Raw genomic sequence first — 21,605 nt, 5'->3', positions numbered from 1 at the left:
ACATCATTACCTTAACTACAGCATTTTATTTCATGGTGTAGATCACTTGTCCTATTAATAAATATATGTATTATTCATTTATAATAACATAGATCTTTTTATTTAATATTGAAGTTCACAATGCATTCAGACCTTGGAAAAATTATTCAGACAATCCTTGATGAATTTTGGAAGAAGCCTCCAGTGTTGGCCTCCAGTTCATCATCCTTTCCCTAGTAAGTATGATAATCTGTCTCACTTTGAATGTGCTGAATGGTCAGCTTCTTTCACTTGAGCTAAAAGATTGTGATTTTGAATCCCAAACTAGTTCTACTTTATAGAATTTAAGCTACCATTTCAATGTGATAACAGAGCATTGTCAGAATGCGCACCTGGTAGTTTATTTAGCTGAATGTAAAATATCCATGGCATTGTTATGAAAAGAGCAGGATTTTCTTGTTGTGGCCTTACAATTGCTATCGATCAAAATATACTTTATGGTCATTATCACATTGCTTTTGTGGGAGCTTAATGTGTGGAAATTACTTATCATACGTCCTGTTTATAAGTACTTCATTGGCTGCAAAGTGTGCAAGACAGCCTGGCCCAAGAGCAACACTAGATTAATGAAAGCCTTTTCATTCTTGGATTATCAAAAGCAAAATAACTGATTATTTACATCATTGCTGTTTACGCAACCCCGTTGCAGAAAATTTGGTGTAATGTTTGTCAATAGCCAGAGGGTGGTGAATTTGTGGAATTTATTACCACAGGCAGCTGTGGAGGTTAGATCATTGGGTGTATTTAAGGCAGAGCTTGATAGTTTCTTGATTGGACATAGCATCATACGTTACGGGGAGAGGCCTGGGAGTGGGGCTGAGGAGGGGGGAGAAAAAGGATCAGCCATGATTGAATGGCAGAGCAGTGTCAATGGGCCAAATGGCCTAATTCTACTCCTATGTCTTTTGGTCTTGTATAATGTCTGGACTACACTTATGAACTCAATGGTTGCAAATTGCTTTGGGCCTTGAAGAAGGGGAAGCTGCCATGCAAATACAAATTAGTTTTTTAATGATACACATTATATTGTTAATACAATAATCAAACTTGCAAGCTGTTTTCACTTTTGCCAGTTTGCACAATAAGTGATTCAATAGATCATCAAATCAAAAATATTTAAAACTAACATTTTACTAGGTGAATATTATTTGCACAATACAAATGCACATATATTACTAATTAAAAATTCCATCCATTTTTAGAAAAAAAAGCTAGATGTAATGATACATATTGCCAGTTAATTTGAGATTTTGTCAGCTCCCTTTCATTGCCTGTGGAATTTCAATAGTTATCTTAATTCTAATTCCCAAGAGTTTAATAAGCTTTTAATGTTGCATACTAAATATTTTAAAGTGCTGTTCTCTGTCACGTGTTCTACACTTGGGGCCTGTAGAGGAATTTATTCCATACTGCTGTAAAACCACAACAATCATTATTATTTAGAGACAGCTAGGTGATTCTTGGTTACTTTTTAAGTGAAATTTGAGATTTATTAATATGTGCAGAAGTAAGTATAGGATATAATTTTTACAATTGTCACACTTACAATGAAATGAATGATCTGCATAGAGTAGTAAACTATCCTCATTTTAGAAAACTTGGAACACTAAAGCAAGTGAAATGAATATTAATTATTAAAAAAGATCAGGATTACTAAGCGTGTTTTCTAATTCACTGTCTGGGCAGCAAAAAGTTTCCTCTTGCTAATGTTTGAGAATCAGGTGCCATTACTATAAGAAGTCACCTACTGTTTATGTGTGTGTTCTGATAATGGGGGTCAAAGGGATGGCAGATGAACTTAATAAGTACTTTGCATCAGTCTTCACAGTGGAAGACACCAACAGAATCCCAGAGGTCTGTAAGTGTCAGGGAGCAGGAGTGAGTACTGTTGCTGTTATAAAGGAAAAATTGCTAGGCAAACGGAAAGGTCTTAAGGTGGATAAGTCACCTGGACCAGATGGACTACAGCCCAGAGTTCTAAAAGAGATTGCTGAAGAGGTAGCAGATGCATTGGTCATGATCTTTCAAGAATCACTTGACTTTCTCATGGTTCTGGAGGACTGGAAAATTGCAAATGTCACTCCACTGTTGAAGAAGGAGGAAGGGAAAAGAAAGGAAATTATAGGCCAGTTGGCCTAACCTTAGTGGTTGGGAAAGTGTTGGAATCTATTATTAAGGATGTTATTATTATTAGTTTTAGGGTACTTGGAGACTAATGATAAAATAAGTCAAAGTCAGGAAGATTTCTGTAAAGGGAAATCTTGCCTGACAAATCTTGGAGGAAGTAACAAGCAAGGTAGACAAAGGAGAGGTAGTGGCTGTCATTTACTTGGATTTTCAGAAGGCATTTGATAAGGTGCCACACGTGTGGCTGCTTAACAAGATAAAATCCCATGGCATCAATGGAATGATACTGGCATAGATAGAGGAATGACTGACAGGCTGGAGGCAGCGAGTGTGAATAAAGGGGGTCTTCTTTGGTTGGCTGCCAGTGGCTACTGTTGTTCCTCAGGTGTCAGTATTGGGACTGCTACTTTTCACATTTTTTGTCACTTATTTAGATAATGGAATTGATAGCTTTGTGGCAAAGTTTGCAGGTGATATGAAGATAGGTGGAGGGGTAGGTAGTGCTAAGGAAGCAATATGATTACAGAAGGACTTAGATAAATTAGAAGAATAGGCAAAAAGATGGCAGATGGAATACAGCGTTGCAGACATCCCACCTTGCAAAAACTCATTTCAGGTAGCACCCCCCCCCCCGCCCCACCGGTCGACCTCCAAGGGTGTATATAATACTTTGTTTAGTGATATTGTCTAATCTGTAAACCAAGTTGGATATATCCAAAAAATGTGACATTAGAATATGCACTTATATTGTGTTATCATGGACTCATTTTTTTACTTCTATTACAACTTTAAGCAAGTCTACAGGGAGTTTGGCTTCATCACGTAGGACATCAATAGAGTAGCTCCTTAGCAGGAGGGATGTCTGGTGTTGGGAAATGCATTTTGGTAAAAGAAAAATAGTGCAACAATTATCTAAATGGAGAGAAAATTCAAACATCAGAGGTGCGAAGGGACTTGGGATTCCCCATGAAAGACTCCCAGAAGGTTAGTTTACAGGTTGAGCCTGTGGTTAAAAAGGCAAATGCAACGTTGGCATTCACTTCAAGGGGAATACCATACAAAAGCAAGGAGGTAATGCTGAGACTTTATAGGACATTGGCCAGGCCACACTTGAAGTATTGCCAATAGTTCTGGACCCATATCTCAGAAAGGATATGTTGTCATTGGAGAGAGTTCAGAGGAGGTTCACAAGGATGATTCTGGGAATGAAGGGGTTAACATATGCGTTTGGCAGCCTTGGGTCTGTACTCACTGGAATTTGGAAGAATGGAGAGGATCTCACTGAAACCTACCGAATGTTGAAAGGACTAGATAGGGTGGATGTGGAGAGGATGTTTCCTATGGTGGGGTATCCAGAACTAGAGGGCACAGCCTCAAAATTAAGGGGCAACCTTTCAGAACAAGGGTAAGGGGGATTTTTTTTTTGACCAGAGAGCAGTGAATATGTTGAATCTCTGCCACAGACTGTGGTGGAGGCCAAGTCCATGGGTACATTTAAGGCAGAAGTTGATATTTTCCTGATCGGTCAAGGCGTCAAATGATGTGGCGAGAAGGCAGGTGTATGGTGTTGAGTGGAATCTGAGATCAGCCTTGATGGAATGGCAGAGCAGACTCAATGGGCTGAATGGCCTAATTCTGCTCCTATGTCTTATGGTCTAGAGATTTCTGCTTCAGTGTTTTGGTTTGTGTCAAAAACATTTCTGTGAATATTTTGATACAATGAGGGGCTGGGATAGTTACAAACCAAGCATCTACCTGTAGGAGGAAAATTGAAATTTTGGTTAAATGGTATCACAACAAAAACGTATCACTCAATGTCAGCAAAACCAAAGAGCTGATTATTGATTACAGGAGGAAGAAACCAGAGGTACATGAGGCAGTCCTCATTAGGGGATCAGAGGTGGATAGGGTCAGTAACTTTAAATTCCTTGGCATTATAGGATCAGGATATTTCTTGGTACCGACACATAAGTGCCTAATCAATATCCATTTGGATCCTGGAGGAGTACATAAGCTGGCATTCTGCGGAGACAACATCCTCAACTGTGCACTGATGATGGCTTCTCGATTGGAGCTGAAATGTCTGCAAATATTTTGCCAAGATCGGTGCCCAAGAAAGGAAAAGGCTACTAAAAGTGCTGGAGACAGCCCAGTACATCACTAGAAAAGCCCTTGATGCCATTGAGCACATGTATAAGGAATGCTGACACAAGAAAGCGGTATCCATCAAGGACCCCATCCATCCAGGATGTGCTCTTTTCTCACTACTACCATTGGGAAGAAGGTACAGGAGCCTTAGATCCCGCACTACCAGTTTCAAGAACAGTTATTACCCGTAAACTATCAAGCTCCTGAACCAGTTTGGATAACTTCACTCACCTCATCGCTGAACTGATTCCACAACCTATGGACTCACTTTCAAGGACTCTACAATTCATGTTCTCAGTATTATTTGTCTGTCTGCCCATCTTTTTGTATTTGCACAGTTTGACTTTATTTTTGCACATTGATTGTCTGTCAGTCTTTTTGTGTAGTTTTTCATTGATTCTATTGTATTTCTTTGTTCTACTATGAACTGTTAAGTACCCCGTAACGGGTTTAAGAACCAGCAGAAATGGAAAACAGCTAGAGTCTGGTATTGGGGTTAACATAAGCTATTTTTATTAGTAACTACGTCAAACAGTAATATATAACCAGAAGAATCAAACAGGTTAGCAAAGTTTATGCTTATACAGGTGTGGAAATATAAAAGCCAAGCTTCTTCAAGCTTAGGAGGTAATTGGATACAGTCTTACAATGGTAGGTAAGATAGTTCAGTTCTGGATATTGAATTGAGTAGAGTAGAGAGAGAGAGAGAGAGCAATGTTTTGTCTTCCCAGTGCCGATGCCGTGGAATCTTCCACGTCGCCCTCCTGCTCCCGAAACTTATTAAAGTCACCGACTGTGACCACACAAAAGAGAATGCCGTTTTCACGTGGTAAAGCTATCAACCCAGGTGAGGGTTAAACACACCGATGGCTTTCCACTGGTCACCCCTTTGTCCACACTGTGAGCAAAAACACCACCTTTGTCATGGGCACACAAAGCTCAGCCAGTGTCAGTGTCTTCCATGTCTCTAGTGTGTCTAATTACAAAGGCAGTTGACCTTGTATATATTCCACAACTGCTGAACACCGGCTGTCCATCATATAGCTCCGCCTTGCAGTTTCCAAGGCAACTCACAGGCTTTCTGTTGCTCTCTCACTCACACACACACATGCTCTCCGCTCTCTCTCCCTTTTTAAAGGAACAGTCCATATTTAATAATCCTTCAGATCTCGTCACACCTCCCTCCTTTTAGGAAAAGTTTTGATCGCAGAGCAAAATTTTTGTCTTAACTATCGATTATACAGCTTAAAGCAATACGTGTGTAAGTATCAGGTAACATGGAAGGTAGAGGTCTGTGACAAATCATCATGATTTGAACCCCTGGTTTTGCTCTCATGGGCCTCAGAATCCCCCTGCCGTGAACGATCTGCATCAGCAGACTTTTTAGACGTGCTTCGGGTTACTGCGCATGCGGGGTAAACATCAGTATCCCAGTGTGGGTCGTTAGCCACAGGTTTGCTCGTTAGCTGCACTGCTGAGTAAACATCACCCTGGATAGGTGTCAACCTACCCGCAATGTTTACTAAACTCAACACTGTCACCGGACTTACGAAAACCATATATACGTTGTGAAAAATTCCAAACAATCCATTTATTCTATTTCTACAACCTTCAGCTCAATCTGTCTCCATAGTAACCTCTACAGATAGCCTCTCAAAACCAAAACAATCCTTTTCCTCCACATCACAATCGTGAAAAGTAACTCCATAACCTTGAAGGTGTTTACATCCAAATGTCAAAACAAAATTCAACAGAGTGGCACATACCTCTTTAGCAGGCCGTTGTCCTGAAAGCAGGGTCAAAGGTTGTGAAACAAATCCAAACTTCACAAGTACTTTATTCAAAAGTCCAGAAACAACACTTTCCTCAATATTCAGTAACATTTACATCACCAATTTTCATCTCATCACTAACTTTTAGAACATTGCCTAATACAAGTGACTGAGAATCCTCAATTTTCACTGGTACCTGACTGAGGTCCTTTAACATCAGCCGGACGATGCTGAGGATGTTCTACGAGTCTGTGGTGGCCAGTGCGATCATGTTTGCTGTTGTGTGCTGGGGCAGCAGCCTGAGGGTAGCAGACACCAATAGAATCAACAAACTCATTTGTAAGGCCAGTGATGTTGTGGGGATGGAACTGGACTCTCTGACAGTGGTGTCTGAAAAGAGGATGCTGTCCAAGTTGCATGCCATCTTGGTCAATGTCTCCCATCCAGTACATAATGTACTGGGTGGGCACAGGAGCACATTCAGCCAGAGACTCATTCCTCCGAGATGCAGCACAGAGCGTCATAGGAAGTCATTCCTGCCTGTGGCCATCAAACTTTACAACTCCTCCCTTGGAGGGTCAGACACCCTAAGCTGATAGGCTGATTTCATAATTTACTGGCATAATTTAAATATTACTATTTAACTATTTATTACTATTTTCTATTACTATTCTATTACTATTTATTATTTCTATGACTATTAACTGATAGTAATATTACTATTACTATTTCTATTAATATTTATTATTTATGGTGCAACTGTAATGAAAACTCGGGATCAATAAAGTATGACTATGACTATGGTACCAAGGTTAACCCCTTATTCACTGGACCAGGACCATCTGACACAAAAGGACTGCATTCCTTTTCAACAGAGTCAGACACCTCAGACCTTAACTGAGCTTCAACACAAGGTTCAGTATCCTGTGAATCCACAGGTACTTCAACAACCTGAACACAGGCAATCAGGACAACAGTCTCGTCTAGGCTGTCATCACTAGTCCCAGTTTCAAATTCCAGGTTAGCCTGATCTTCCCAGTTACCCTCTGGGAAACTCTGATCCGGAGTAAACTCAATGTGGGTTAAAACAATCTCGTCTGCTGTCTTAGCTGACTCCCGCCAGGTAGCAGCACCCTTTTCATCTAGGGATGCCCTTACATCATCGGGAACACTCTTCAATCAACACAAGCTCTTTCCAACTGTAACAATCAGCAGGGTCCAACACTGGACCTCCCAGCTGCCACATCTCCCTCTCGAGCTGTCTCTGTTTTTCTGCCTCTCTAGCCTCATGTACCCTCTGCTTTTCTGCTTCATCAGCCTCGAGCTGTTTTAACTGCAACTCATACTCATACTTCATTTTTGCTGCCTGAAGCTGAGCCTCAGCCTCAGTAAGTACTTTACCTTCTGCAAACAATTCCAACACTTCCTCCTCAAATGTTCCTTTGGATACATAACGCTGTGCTATTAGCGTCTGCATCTGAGCCCTCTTTATTCTAGTAGTCACCTTGACTTTTAATTTATGAACAATTCCCAACAACACATCCCTCTTAGCATCATCCAACGCCTCAGGGGTTGGTTCTGTCACAGACTTATTAACCTCAAACTCCATTTCTGCTGATATTCCACTCATGCAAAGCGGAAGGGATTTTCCCCAATCAGATCAACTATCCAATCAAGCCCCCAACAATTTTTAAAATGGCTCCCACCAATTTGTTCATATCCTGGACGCAGGCCCCAATTTTGTTATGTACCCCGTAATGGTTTTAAGAACCAGCAGAAATGGAAAACACTGGAGTCTGAGTCTTCCATTATAAACATTATTTTATTAGTAACTATGTGATAAGGTAATATAAAACAAGATAAATCTCAGTAGTATATGGTGACATATTATGTAGTTTGATAATAAGTTTGTTTTGAACTTAAAGCTTAAGTGACTTGTTCCTGTTTATTACACTGCTATCATTTATCTTTTTTTTAGTTAAAATTGGAAGTAAATGTAGAATTTAACATTGTGTTCATTTGTCCTATTATGTCTTGTAATTTTTTGTATATTTAATTTAGCTGTTTCAGTAGCCCTCCTGGAATGACTCCTTACTCTCCCCAAGGATTTTCATATATTAGTCGCTATCCTACTCAGGAGTCGACTGTGCCTTGTATTGCGGATTCAGGCCCTGGTTTTAATAGTCCCAAACCTGCTGCTCCTGCATATGGATTGATTACAGATTTGCCTTTACCTGTTCCCACTACTGACACGTCAGAACAGGTATGTTTGAAAACCAGCTTGATATTTATAACACTAAGCTGTATCATGTGCTTTTGCAATTTTTAGTTTCACATCCAGTGGAAAATGGTTCATTACTGTTTTATTTTACTGCCAAGGAAAATGTTAGAGCATTAATTTTAAAATGTTTACTTTTTCCTGCTAAATCTGAAAATGTAATAATTGTAAAATGTAGTAGGTAACAGATCTATTTAAAATCCAAGAAAATCATTCTCTCTGCACCTCTGGATGCTCTGCTTCCATCCAGATTACACTGCTGACACCTAAGATACTTTTGGTTAACAGGATGGGCCTTCTGCATCAAAAGCAGTTAACTACAAGCGAAAGCTTCTAAGCTTAAGGTACTGGAGCAGCTAGACCTAGCCCATTTTTGTGAAGTTGTCACACAAGGCAATATCATCTGGTCAAACATTTTAATGCACCAATGGTGCTAAGATGGAGGTTGTTGAGCGTTGAAGTTCCTAGGTGTAAATATCACCAATAACTTGTCCTGGTCCAACCATGTGGACATTATGGTTGAGAAAACACACTAATGTTTCAAGCTTCCTTTGGGTAAGAGAGTTTGGTGTGGCAAGTGCTCTGCCCAAGACAGCAAGAAATTGCAGAAAGTTGTGAATGAGCTCAGTCTATCATAAAAACCAGTCTGTCTTCCATTGATCATTCCACACTACCTACTGCCTCAAGAAAGCAGACAACTTAATGAAAAATCCTTTCACCCTGGTCATTCTCTCTTCTCACTTCCATCAGGCAGGGCACATACTGCCAGGGTCAAAGACAGCTTCTGTCTCTCTGCTGTAAGACTCTTGAAACAACTCTTGATCTCTCAGTATTCCTTGTCATAGTCCTTGCAGGTCATTTGATTCCCTGCCCTCCACCCTCACATAACTGTAACACTATGTTTTCCAACATAAGCACAAGAGATCCTGCAGATGCTGGAAATCCAGAGCAATACACACAAAATGCTGGAGGGTCTCGGTTCGAAATATCAACTGTTTATTCATTTCCATGGATGCTGTCTGACCTTCAGAGTTCCTCCAGCACTTTGTGTGTTTTACTAAGTTCTACATCGGTTACTGTTTTCCATATAGTACCTCAATATTCTTTGATATGGAATCATCTGTCTGGATGACATACAGACAAACAATTTCCTGATGAAGAGTCTTGCCCAAAACATCAACTGTTTATTCAGTTCCATCAGTGCTGCCTGACCTGCCAAGTTCCTCCATCATTTTGTGTGTGTTGCTCTGGATTTCCAACATCTGTGGAATTTCTTGGGGTTATACAAGAAAAGTTTATCATTGTGTCTCAGTACAAGTGACAATAATAAATTATCCATTAATGCCGTAAAACATTGAGGAAAATAACATATTAAACAATTTAAACTTTTAAGTGCATGCTACAGTATTAATTATCAATTATTTTCTTTTCCTTCCCCCTAATGGAATATTTGATCTACCACTAAAGAAAACAAATTCTCACTTGAGAATCACACACAAAATGCTAGAGGAATTCAGCAGGTCAAGCAGTAAGTATCTATGGAGAGGAATCAACAGTCGATGTTTCGGGCTGAGACCCTTCATCAGGACTGGAAAGGAAGGGGGTAGAGACCAGAATAATCAGATGAAAATGAGAAAGAAGCCAATCAAGGATTTTAGTCCATTTGCAGGAACATTGTTGCTCGGTTTGTACTGTTCAAATTGCCAAAGCACAATGCTTGCAGTTAAGATGTGAAAATGGTTTTGTTGCAAAAATTTTTTGTTTCTATTTCAGTTAGGTTTGAATGGTCATAGTTACAAGATGCCAGATCTGCCTGACCACTTCTCAGAGCTCCACGAACTTAGGTACAGTAAATACTACTTAAATTCCTAGAGTTGTACAACGCAGAAACCACCTCTTTGGCTCACCTCATCCATGGCAATCAAAGTGCCTGGTCCAGACAGTCCCACTTGCCCATATCCTTTCAAAGCTTTTCTATCTGCATACCTCTTCAAATATTTTAAAAGATGTAATTGTACCTGCCTCTAACACTACCTCTAGCAGCTTGTTCCATATACCCACCACTCTCTGTGTGGTACGACTTAAGTCTCACTTCTCACCTTAAACCTGTGCCCTATAGTTTTAGACTCGCCTAAGCCGAGAAAACGAATGTGGCTGTCCACCCTCTTTCAACCTTCATAGTTTTACAAACTTCAATTCGGCCATAAGACATAGGTGCAGAATTAGGCCATTTGGCCCATTGAGTCTGCTCTGCATCCCATCATGGCTGATTTATTATCCTTTTCAGCCCCATTCTACTGCCTTCTCCCCATAACATTCGATGCCCTTACTAATCAAGAATCTATCAACCTCTGTTTTAAATAGATAAAATGACTTGGCCTCCACAGCCATCTGTCCAATGAATTCCACAGATTAACAATCCACTAGCTAAAGAAATTCTTCCTCGCCTCTATTCTGAGGTTGTGCCTTCTGGTCCTACTCTCGCCCCACTGTACGAAACATCCTGTCACATGCACTCTACTTAGGCCTTTTAATATTGGATAGATTTCACTGAGATCCCCCCCCCATTCTTCTAAACTACAGTGAGTACAAGTCCAGCGCCATGAAATACTTCTCAAATACTAACCACTTCATTCCAGGGATTATTCTCGTGAACCTGCTCTAGACCCTCTCCAATGCTAGCACATGTTTTCTTAGATTAGGGACCCTAAACTGCTGGCCACTGCTTTTTAAAGCTTCAACATTGCATCTTTCTAGTCCTCTCAAGATGAATGCTAACATTGAACTTGACCTCCTTACCACCGACTCAACCCGTAAGTTAACCTTTAGGGAATCCTGCATGAGGACTTCCAAGTCTTTTTCCATCTCTGATTTCCGAATTTTCTCCCTGTTTAAAAAATAGCCCGTGTCTTTATTCCTTTACCAAAATGCATGACCATACACTTCCCTACTATATATTCCATCTGTCACTTTACCCATTCTCCTAATATGTCTGAATCCTTTCTGTGGACTCCCTGTTTCCTCAACACTACCTATCCCTTCACCAGTCTTCATATTGTGTGTAAACTTAGCCACAAAGCCATGAATTACATCCAAATCATTGACGTATAACGTGAAAGAGGCAGTTCCAAAACCAAACCTTGCAGAACACCACTAGTCACCATCAGCCAATCAGAAAAGGCCCCCTTTATTCTCACTCTTTGCTTTCTGTCAGTCAGCCACTCTTTTATCCACATTAGTATCTTTCCTGTAACCACATGGGCTCTTATCTTGTTTAGCAGCCTCATGTTTGGCACCTTGTTGAAGATCTTCTCAAAATCCAAGTAAACAACATCCACTGACTTCTTATTTGTCTATCCTACCTGTTATTTCCTCAAAGAATTCCAACAGATTTGGCAGGCAAGATTTCCCCTTAAGCAAACCATGCTGACTTGATCACTCTGCTTTTTTATAAGGAATCCACTCCATTCTCCCAGTTTTTCTGGCTCAGTTGAATCTGGATAATTTTATGTGACTGCTGCCTTCAGCATTTTTTTATAGTTGTGGTCGCAAGATTGACAAGAAAGAATAACAGCAAAACATTCTAAAGTTTATACTGTAACCAATGTGCACAGTGGTGAAGAGAAACAATGTTTAGGGTGGTTTATTGTGTACCATTCAAGTAAGCTGCTTTATCCTGGATGGTATTTGGCTTCTTGACAGCTCTGACAAATGAAAATTTTCCACCACAGTCCTGTCTGGTGCCTTCTAGAAATGTTGTGAAATGTCAGAAGATGAGTCACTTGCTGCAGTCACCAAGCCTCTGACTGCTGTTATTGCCATGGAATTTGTGTGGTTGATTCTGTGAAGATTTTGGCCGTTGGTGACTCTCCAGGATACTGATGGTGAGGGACTTGGTAAAGGGTCAGTATTAGATTCTCTTGTTAAATTTGATCATTGCCTGGCAATGTCATAGAGCTGTAGAATAATACAGCATGGAAACAAGCCAACTCTTGCATGCCCACCAAACCCCATTTGTCCAACTACTTATCTAAATGTCTTTTGAATGTTCTAATTGTACCTGCCTCAGCTACCTCTTCTAGCAGCTCATTCCATATGTGCATCACTCTGTGTGAAGAAGGTGCCCCTCAGTTCTCTTTTAAATCTTTCACCTTCTCGCCTTAAACCTATACCCTCCAGTTTTTAATTCCCTTTTCCTTGGAGAAATAGTGTGTTCATGCTCTCTCTGTCTCTCATGATTTTATTAGGTCACCTCCCAATCTCATATTCTCCAAGGAATAAAGTCCTAGCATGGCAGCCGACCACAGTGGAGTACCTGGAAAGGCTTGAAAACGTGTGCCAACCAGCTGGCATGTGTATTCAAGGACATTTTCACCCTCTCACTGCTACGGTCAGAAGTTCCCATCTGCTTCAAAAGGGCAACAATTATACCAGTGCCCAAGAAGAGTGATGTGAGCTGCCTTTAATGACTATCATCCAGTAGCACTCACATCTATGGTGATGAAATGCCTTGAGATGTTGGTCATAGCCAGAGTCAACTCCTGCCTCAGCAAGGACCAGGACCCACTGCAATTTGCCTATTGCTACAATAGGTATACGACAGATGCAATCTCAACGGCTCTTCACGTGGCTTCAGACCACGTGGACAGCACAAACACCTATGTCAGGATGCTGTTTACCAACTAAAGCTCATCATTTAATACCATCATTCCTGCAATCCGGATTGAGAAGTTGCAGAACCTGGGTCTCTGCAATTGAATCCTCAACTTCCTGACCAGAAAACCACAATCTGTGCAGATTGGTAATAAAATCTCCTCGCTGACAATCAACACTGGTGCACCTCAGGGATGTGTGCTAAACCCATTGCTCGACTCTCTCTGTACCCATGACTGTGTAGTTCAAATGCCATCTTTCACATGTCTGAACGATTGGCATCCTGTTGCACTCACCTCCATTGTAAGCAAATGCTTTGAGAGGCAGGTCAGGGACTACACCTGCAGCATGCTACCGCCCACACTGGACCCCCTATAATTCACCTACCGATATAACTGATCAACAGACGATGCCATAGCCACAGCAGTACACAACATCCTCACTCACCCGGAGAAGAGGAATGGTTATGTTAGAATGTTGTTCTTGGACTACAGTTCAGCATTCAACACCATAATTCCTCCCAGGCTCAACAAGAAGCTCAGAGACCTCGGCCTACACCCCACCTTGTGCAGATGGATCATGGACTTCCTGTCGGATCGCTGGCAGGTGGTAAGGATGGGCACCCTCACCTCTGCCCCTCTGACCCTCAACACAGGAGCCCCTCAGGGCTGTTTCCTGAGCCACCTCCTGTACTCCCGTACTCCCTATATACCAGTGACTGTGTTACCACGCACAGCTCGAATCTGCTGATCAAATTTGCAGATGACGTGACATTGATAGGCCTATTTCCAACAATGATGAGACAGCCTACAGAGGAAAAGTCAACGCCCCGACACAGTGGTGCTAAGGAAACAACCTCTCCCTCAATGTTGAAAAAACAAAGGAGTTGATCATGGAGACAGGCTAGCCCATATTGACATCAATAAGATGTTGAGAGGGTGAGACAGTTGAAGTCCCTCGGTTATCACATCACCGAGGATCTCACATGGACTATACATACTGGCTGTGTGGTGAAAAAAGCACAACAGTTCCTCTTTCACCTTAAAAGTAGTTTCAGTCTTCAGCAGCTGAAGAAGTTTGGCATAAGTCCCCAAATCCTCAGGACTTTCTACAAGGGCACCATTGAGAACATCCTGACTGACTGTGTCATCGCCGGTATGGAAACTGAATTACCCTCAGTCACAGGGTACTGCAGAGAGTGGTATGGACAGCCCAATGCACCTGTGGATGTAAACTTCCCTCTATTCAGGACGTTTACAGTAGCAGGTGCATAAAAAGTGCCCAGAGGATCATCAGGGACTCCAACCACCCCAACCACAAACTGTTTAAGCTGCTACCATCTGGCAAATGGTACCGCAGCATTACAGTCAGAACCAACAGTATCTGGGACAGCTCCTTTCACCAGGCCATCAGGTTTATCAACACACATTGATCTGTTTGGATATCTGACTGTACATATTATGTATACAAAACAATTATCTATACAACTTGCTGTTTGGGCAATATCCTCCCACATTTACCCTCTTTATTGCTTGTGCATTGCGACAGAGATCTGAAAAAAAGATTTTTACTGCCCTGGATGTAAGGAATAAAGTAAATACAAATACAGAGCCATAAATTTGCTGATGATATGAGAGGGCAGACTGGAGCGAGATTACCAGCTAGTTGAGTGATGTCACAGCAACAACCTTGCACTCGACATCAGTAGGACTAAAGAGCTGATTGGGGACCTCAGAAAGGGTAAGACGACGGAACACAAACCAATCATAGAGAGATCAGAAGTGGAGAGAGCGAGCAATTTCAAGTTCCTAGTTGTCCACATCTCTGAGGACCTAATGTGGACACAACATATTGATGCAGCTATAAAGAAGGCAAAACAGCGGCTATATTTCATTAGGAGTTTGAGGAGATTTGGTTTGTCACCTGAAACACTCAAACTTCTACAGATGTACCATGGAGAGCATTCTGGCAGGCTGCGTCACTGTCTGGTATGGGGGTAGGGAGGTTTCTGCACAAGATCAAAAGAAACTACGGAATGTAAAACTAGTCAGTTCCATCTTGGGTACTAACCTCCATAGTATCCAAGATATCCTCAAGGAGCAGTGCCTCAGAAAGGCAGCGTCCATTATTAAGGACCCCGATCACACAGGACATGCCCTCTTCTCGCTCTTACCATCAGGAAGGAGGTACTGAAGCCTGAAGGCACACACTCAGCAATTCAGCAACAGCTTCTTCCCCTCTGACATCCAATTTCTAAGTAGACATTGAACACATGAACACTACTTCACTAATTCATTATTTTTGTTCTTGCACTATTTTAAATTTAATTATTTACTATACGTGTATATACTTTTTTCTTTATATTATCATGTATTACATTGTACTGCTGCCGCTAAGTTAACAAATTTCACTTCATGTGCTGGTGATAGTAAAACTGATTCTGATCCTAAATGTTATCTAGGTTTTGCTGCATGCAAACATGGAATGCTGCATTTTGTGAGCAGTTGCAAATGGAACTGAATGTTATGCAGTCATCAGCAAACAATCTAATTTCTGACCTTATAATAGAATGAAGGTCATTGAAGAATCAACTGGCATTAATTAAGCCTAAGACACTCCTTTGAAAAGCTCCAGTAGTAATGATTGACCTCTGACAATTGATCCATGGCTATGATGAGGTCTGAAGTTAAAGCCCAAACTGGACATGGGTTAATAGGTTATTGATGATAATGTCTCATCTGATAGCACTGTGGACAACACCTTATATAGTTTGAAAGCAGTCTGATTGGGCAGTCATTAGTTGGACTGGATTTGTCCTGATATTTGTGAATATTTTTCTCCTGGAGTAGATTGGCTAGAGGGACAGCTGGTAGTGGAACACTGATCCCCAGCAGTGTTGCTGCAATGTTGTCACTTCCCTCGGCTTTTGCTGTACCCAGCTGTCAACCATTTCATGATATCTGCTCACGGATTAGGAGAATTGGCAAAGAAGTGGAGGGAAGTGTATGGTTGTGCACTTTGGTAGAAGGAATAAACATATTAGACTATTTGCTGATTGGGGAGGAATTCAGAAATCAGAGGTGGAAGGGGACTTGGGAGTCCTCATGCAAGATTCCTTAAAAGTTAACTCGTAGGTTGAGTTAGTGATAAGGAAGGCAAATGCAATGTTGGCATTCATTTCAAGAGGACTAGTATATAAAAGCAAGGATGTAATGTTGAGACTTTATGATGCATTGGTCAGACAGCACTTGGAGTACTGTGAGCAGTTTTGGGCCCTTATCTAAGAAAGCATGTGCTGGCATTGGCAATGCCTGGGAAAAAATTCTGGCATCCATCATTAAGAACCTCCATCACCCAGGGAATGCCTTCTTCACATTGCTGCCATCAAGGAGGTGGTAGAGGAGCCTGAAGACACACAATCAACATTTTAAGAACAGCTTCTTCCCCTCTGTCATTAGGTTTCTAAATAGATAATAAACCCATGTACGCTCCCTCACTTTTTTTTTGCTCTTTTTGCACTACTTATTTAATTAGGGGTGTGTGTGTGTGTGATTACAATTTATAGTTCTTTGTTATGTATTACAAGTGCTGCTGCCACAAAACAACATAGTTCATGACATTTGCCAATGATATTAAACCTGATTCTGATTGTGAGGAGGTTCATGACAATGATTCCAGCAATGAAGGAGATTACATACGAGGAGTATTTGATGGTTCAGAGAATGACGGGGGATCTCATTGAAACGTATTGAATATTGAAAGGCGTAGATGGAGTGGATATGGAGAGAATACTTCCTATAATGAGGAAGTCTAGGACCAGAGGGTGCAGCCTCAGAAGAGACAGATGCAATATCGTGGGAAACGCATGGTCATGCACTTTGGTAGAAGGAATAACAATGAGACTATTTTCTGAACAGAGAGAAAATTCAGACATCAGAGGTACAAAAGAAGGCAAATGCAATACTAGCATTCTTTTCGAGAGGCTGTCCAAGTTGCATGCCATCTTGGACAATGTCTCCCATCCACTATATAATGTACTGGTTGGGCACAGGAGTACATTCAGCCAGAGACTCATTCCACCGAGATGCAACACTGAGTGTCATAGGAGGTCATTCCTGCCTGTGGCCATCAAACTTTACAACTCCTCCCTTGGAAGGTCAGACTCCCTGAGCCAATAGGCTGGTCCTGGACTTATTTCCTGGCATAATTTACATATTACTATTTAACTATTTATGGTTTTATTACTATTTAATTATTGATGGTGCAACTGTAACGAAAACCAATTTCCCCCAGGATCAATAAAGTATGACTATTTGATACTATACTATACTATAAAAGCAAGGATGTGATGCTGTGGCTTTGTAAGGGCACAGCATCACGACAAGATGTGCTGGCACTGGAGAGGGTCTAGAGGACATTCATGAGTATAATTCCAGGAATAAAAGAATTAATGAATGAAGAGTGTCTGATGGCCTGTACTCACTGGAGTTTAGAAGAATGAAAGTGGGATCTCATTGAAACCTATCAAACAGTGAAAGGGTTAGATAGAGTGGATGTGGAGAGGATGTTTACTGTAGTAGGGGAAATCTAGGATTAGAGTGTACAGCCTCAAAATAGAGGGATATCCATTTAGAACAGAGATGAGAAGGAATTTCATTAGCCAGATGGTGGTGAATCTCTGGAATTCATTGTCAGAGACGGCGGTGGAGGCCAAGTCATTAGGTATATTTAAAGCGGAGGTTGATAGGTTCTTGATTAGTAAGGGCATCAAAAATTACAGGGAGAAGGCAGGATTACTGACATGCTGAACTCTACTGTTGTTAGAGGATGGAAGTGTCCTTGGATCTGGTTTCTCCTATTGTCTATGACTGTTCAGTGCAGTGCTTTGATCTGGCCCTTTGGTGATGTGAATACTTAGCTCTATTGCATGCTGTAATGCAAGAGGTTCTAGGTAGTCCTGTATTGCAGCTTTACTAGACTGGTACCTCAGCACTTTCATCTGTACCTTGTAGAGCTCCCACCTTGCTCTTCTGCATTTCTCATTTAATCAGGAGTTTATTCCCTGGTTTGATACTAATCGTAGTGTGGGGGATTTGTTGGGCCATAAGGGCTATAGATTGTGATGGTCCAGAATGCCTCATGGCTGCCCAGATTATTCTATTCACTAAATTCTTCAGTTGCCCCTTTGTGATGATGGGATCTCATTTCCATGAAGACTGTGTGGTTATTACTTCTACCAATGTTATTGTGTATTGGTGAGAACATTGTGTTATCCCTTACGTTTACTCATCATATGCCATAGACCCAATCAGGCAGCTACACTCTGTCCTACAGGACATGACTAGCTCAGTTTGTGGCGATGATTCCAAGCCATTTGTCGTGATGTATTTCAAGGTCCCCTAGCCAGCATCTGTTGTGTGCCTTTGCTCCTTTCTTCTTCCAAGATTTGCTCCAGGTAACGTGGAGGAGCAGTTTTTTGAACAGAGGAATAGATAGAATAGTACAGCACAGTACAGGCCCTTCGGCCCACAATGTTGTGCCGACCCTTAAACCCTGCCTCCCATATAACCCCCCACCTTAAATTCCTCCATATACCTGTCTAGTAGTCTCTTAAACTTCACGAGTGTATCTGCCTCCACCACTGACTCAGGCAGTGCATTCCACGCACCAACCACTCTCTGATTAAAAAACCTTCCTCTAATATCCCCCTTGAACTTCCCACCCCTTACCTTAAAGCCATATCCTCTTCTATTGAGCAGTGGTGCCCTGGGGAAGAGGCGCTGGCTATCCACTCTATCTATTCCTCTTATTATCTTGTACACCTCTATCATGTCTCCTCTCATCCTCCTTCTCTCCAAAAGGTAAAGCCCAAGCTCCCTTAATCTCTGATCATAATGCATACTCTCTAAACCAGGCAGCATCCTGGTAAATCTCCTCTGTACCCCTTCCAGTGCTTCCACATTCTTCCTATAGTGAGGCGACCAGAACTGGACACAGTACTCCAAGTGTGGCCTAACCAGAGTTTTCTAGAGCTGCATCATTACATCGCGACTCTTAAACTCTATCCCTCGACTTATGAAAGCTAACACCCCATAACCTTTCTTAACTACCCTATCCACCTGTGAGGCAACTTTCAGGGATCTGTGGACAGATCCCTCTGCTCCTCCACACTACCTAGTATCCTGCCATTTACTTTGTACTCTGCCTTGGAGTTTGTCCTTCCAAAGTGTACCACCTCATACTTCTCTGGGTTGAACTCCATCTGCCACTTCTCAGCCCACTTCTGCATCCTATCAATGTCTCTCTGCAATCTTTGACAATCCTCTACACTATCTACAACACCACCAACCTTTGTGTTGTCTGCAAACTTGCCAACGCACCCTTCTACTCCATCATCCAGGTCGTTAATAAAAATCACGAAAAGTAGAGGTCCCAGAATAGATCCTTGTGGGACACCACTAGTCACAATCCTCCAATCTGAATGTACTCCCTCCACCACAACCCTCTGCCTTCTGCTGGCAAGCCAATTTTGAATCCACCTGGCCAAACTTCCCTGGATCCCATGCCTTCTGACTTTCTGAATAAGCCTACCATGTGGAGCCTTGTCAAATGCCTTACCAAAATCCATATAGATCACATCCACTGCACTACCCTCATCTATATACCTGGTCACCTCCTCAAAGAACTCTATCAGGCTTGTTAAACACGATCTGCTCTTCACAAAGTCATGCTGACTGTCCCTGATTAGACCATGATTCTCTAAATGCCCATAGATCCTATCTCTAAGAATCTTTTCCAGCAGCTTTCCCACCACAGACGTAAGGCTCACTGGTCTATAATTACCCAGACTATCCCTACTACGTTTTTTGAACAAGGGGACAACATTCGCCTCCCTCCAATCCTCCAGTACCATTCCCGTGGTCAACGAGGACATAAAGATCCTAGCCAAAGGCTCAGCAATCTCTTCCCTTGCCTTGTGGAGCAGCCTGGGGAATATTCCATCAGGCCCCAGGGACTTATCTGTCCTAATGTATTTTAACAACTCCAACACTTCCTCTCCCTTAATATCAACATGCTCCAGAACATCAACCTCACTCATATTGTCCTCACCATCATCAAGTTCCCTCTCATTGGTGAATACTGAAGAGAAGTATTCATTGAGGACCTCACTCACTTCCACAGCCTCCAGGCACATCTTCCCCCCTTTATCTCAAATCGGTCCTACCTTCACTCCTGTCATCCTTTTTTTCTTCACATAATTGAAGAATGCCTTGGGGTTTTCCTTTACCCTACTCGACAAGGCCTTCTCATGCCCCCTTCTTGCTCTTCTCAGCCCCTTCTTAAGCTCCTTTCTTGCTTCCCTATGTTCCTCAATAGACCCATCTGATCGTTGCTTCCTAAACCTCATGTATGCTGCCTTCTTCCACCTGACTAGATTTTCCACCTCACTTTTCACCCATGGTTCCTTCACCCTACCACTCTTTATCTTCCTCACCAGGATAAATTTATCCCTAACATCCTGCAAGAGATCCCTAAACATCGACCACATGTCCATAGTACATTACCCTGCAAAAACATCATCCCAATTCACACCCGTAAGTTCTAGCCTTATAGCCTCATAATTTACCCTTCCCCAATTAAAAATTTTCCTATCCTCTCTGATTCTGTCCTTTTCCATGATAATGCTAAAGGCCAGGGAGCGGTGGTCACTGTCCCCCAGATGCTCACCCACTGAGAGATCTGTGACCTGACCCAGTTCATTACCTAGTACTAGATCTAGTATGGCATTCCCCCTAGTTGGCCTGTCCACATACTGTGACAGGAATCCGTCCTGGACACACTTAACAAACTCTGCCCCATCTAAACCCTTGGATCTAATCAGGTGCCAATCAATATTAGGGAAGTTAGTCAACCATGATAACAACCCTGTTATTTTTGCACCTTTCCAAAATCTGCCTCCCAATCTGCTCCTCTGTATCTCTGCTGCTACCAGGGGGCCTATAGAATACCCCCAACAGAGTAACTGCTCCCTTCCTGTTCCTGACTTCCACCCATATTGACTCAAAAGAGGATCCTGCTACATTACCCACCCCTTCTGTAGCTGTAATAGTATCCCTGACCAGTAATGCCACCCCTCTTCCCCTTTTTCCGCCCTCTCTATCCCTTTTAAAGCACTGAAATCCAGGAATATTGAGAATCCATTCCTGCCCTGGTGCCAGCCAAGACTCTGTAATGACCACTACATCATAATTCCATGTATGTATCCAAGCTCTCAGTTCATCACCATTGTTCCTGATGCTTTTTGCATTGAGGTACACACATTTCAGCCCATCTACCTTACTGTCTTTACACCGTTTATTCTGCTTCTCTTTCCTCAAAGCCTCTCTATATGTTAGATCTGGCTTTACTCCATGCACTTTCACTGCTGTATCGCTCTGGGTCCCATCCCCTTTGCAAATTAGTTTAAACCCTCCCGAATGAAGGGTGTTAATAAGGGAGAAGTTTTCTTGCCCATATTTGACATGGTATAATGGCAATTTATTACCACTCTGCTGTCACTTTTTGCCTGTTAGTGGGACAAAACATAC

The 21,605-nt window shown here is 41.9% G+C and overlaps 1 protein-coding gene across 3 annotated transcripts in view; it reads left to right on the top strand.

Annotated features, from left to right (window-relative positions):
- Positions 1-21,605, top strand: part of vps37a (VPS37A subunit of ESCRT-I) — a 40,652-nt gene that overhangs the window by 8,507 nt on the left and 10,540 nt on the right. For 2 of the 3 annotated variants that reach the window (XM_072252646.1, XM_072252647.1), the window contains exons 4-6: positions 115-215; positions 8,148-8,349; positions 10,138-10,208. In XM_072252646.1, the coding sequence (XP_072108747.1) occupies positions 115-215; positions 8,148-8,349; positions 10,138-10,208 (374 nt within the window). The remainder of the gene's footprint in view (positions 1-114; positions 216-8,147; positions 8,350-10,137; positions 10,209-21,605) is intronic. The other variant, XM_072252648.1, reaches the window with a different exon arrangement.

Source organism: Mobula birostris, chromosome 3, assembly GCF_030028105.1.
Source record: "Mobula birostris isolate sMobBir1 chromosome 3, sMobBir1.hap1, whole genome shotgun sequence".
In the NCBI taxonomy this organism is placed as follows: domain Eukaryota; kingdom Metazoa; phylum Chordata; class Chondrichthyes; order Myliobatiformes; family Myliobatidae; genus Mobula; species Mobula birostris.
Note: the sequence above shows the minus strand (reverse complement) of the source record. Positions and strands in the feature narration are given on the sequence as shown.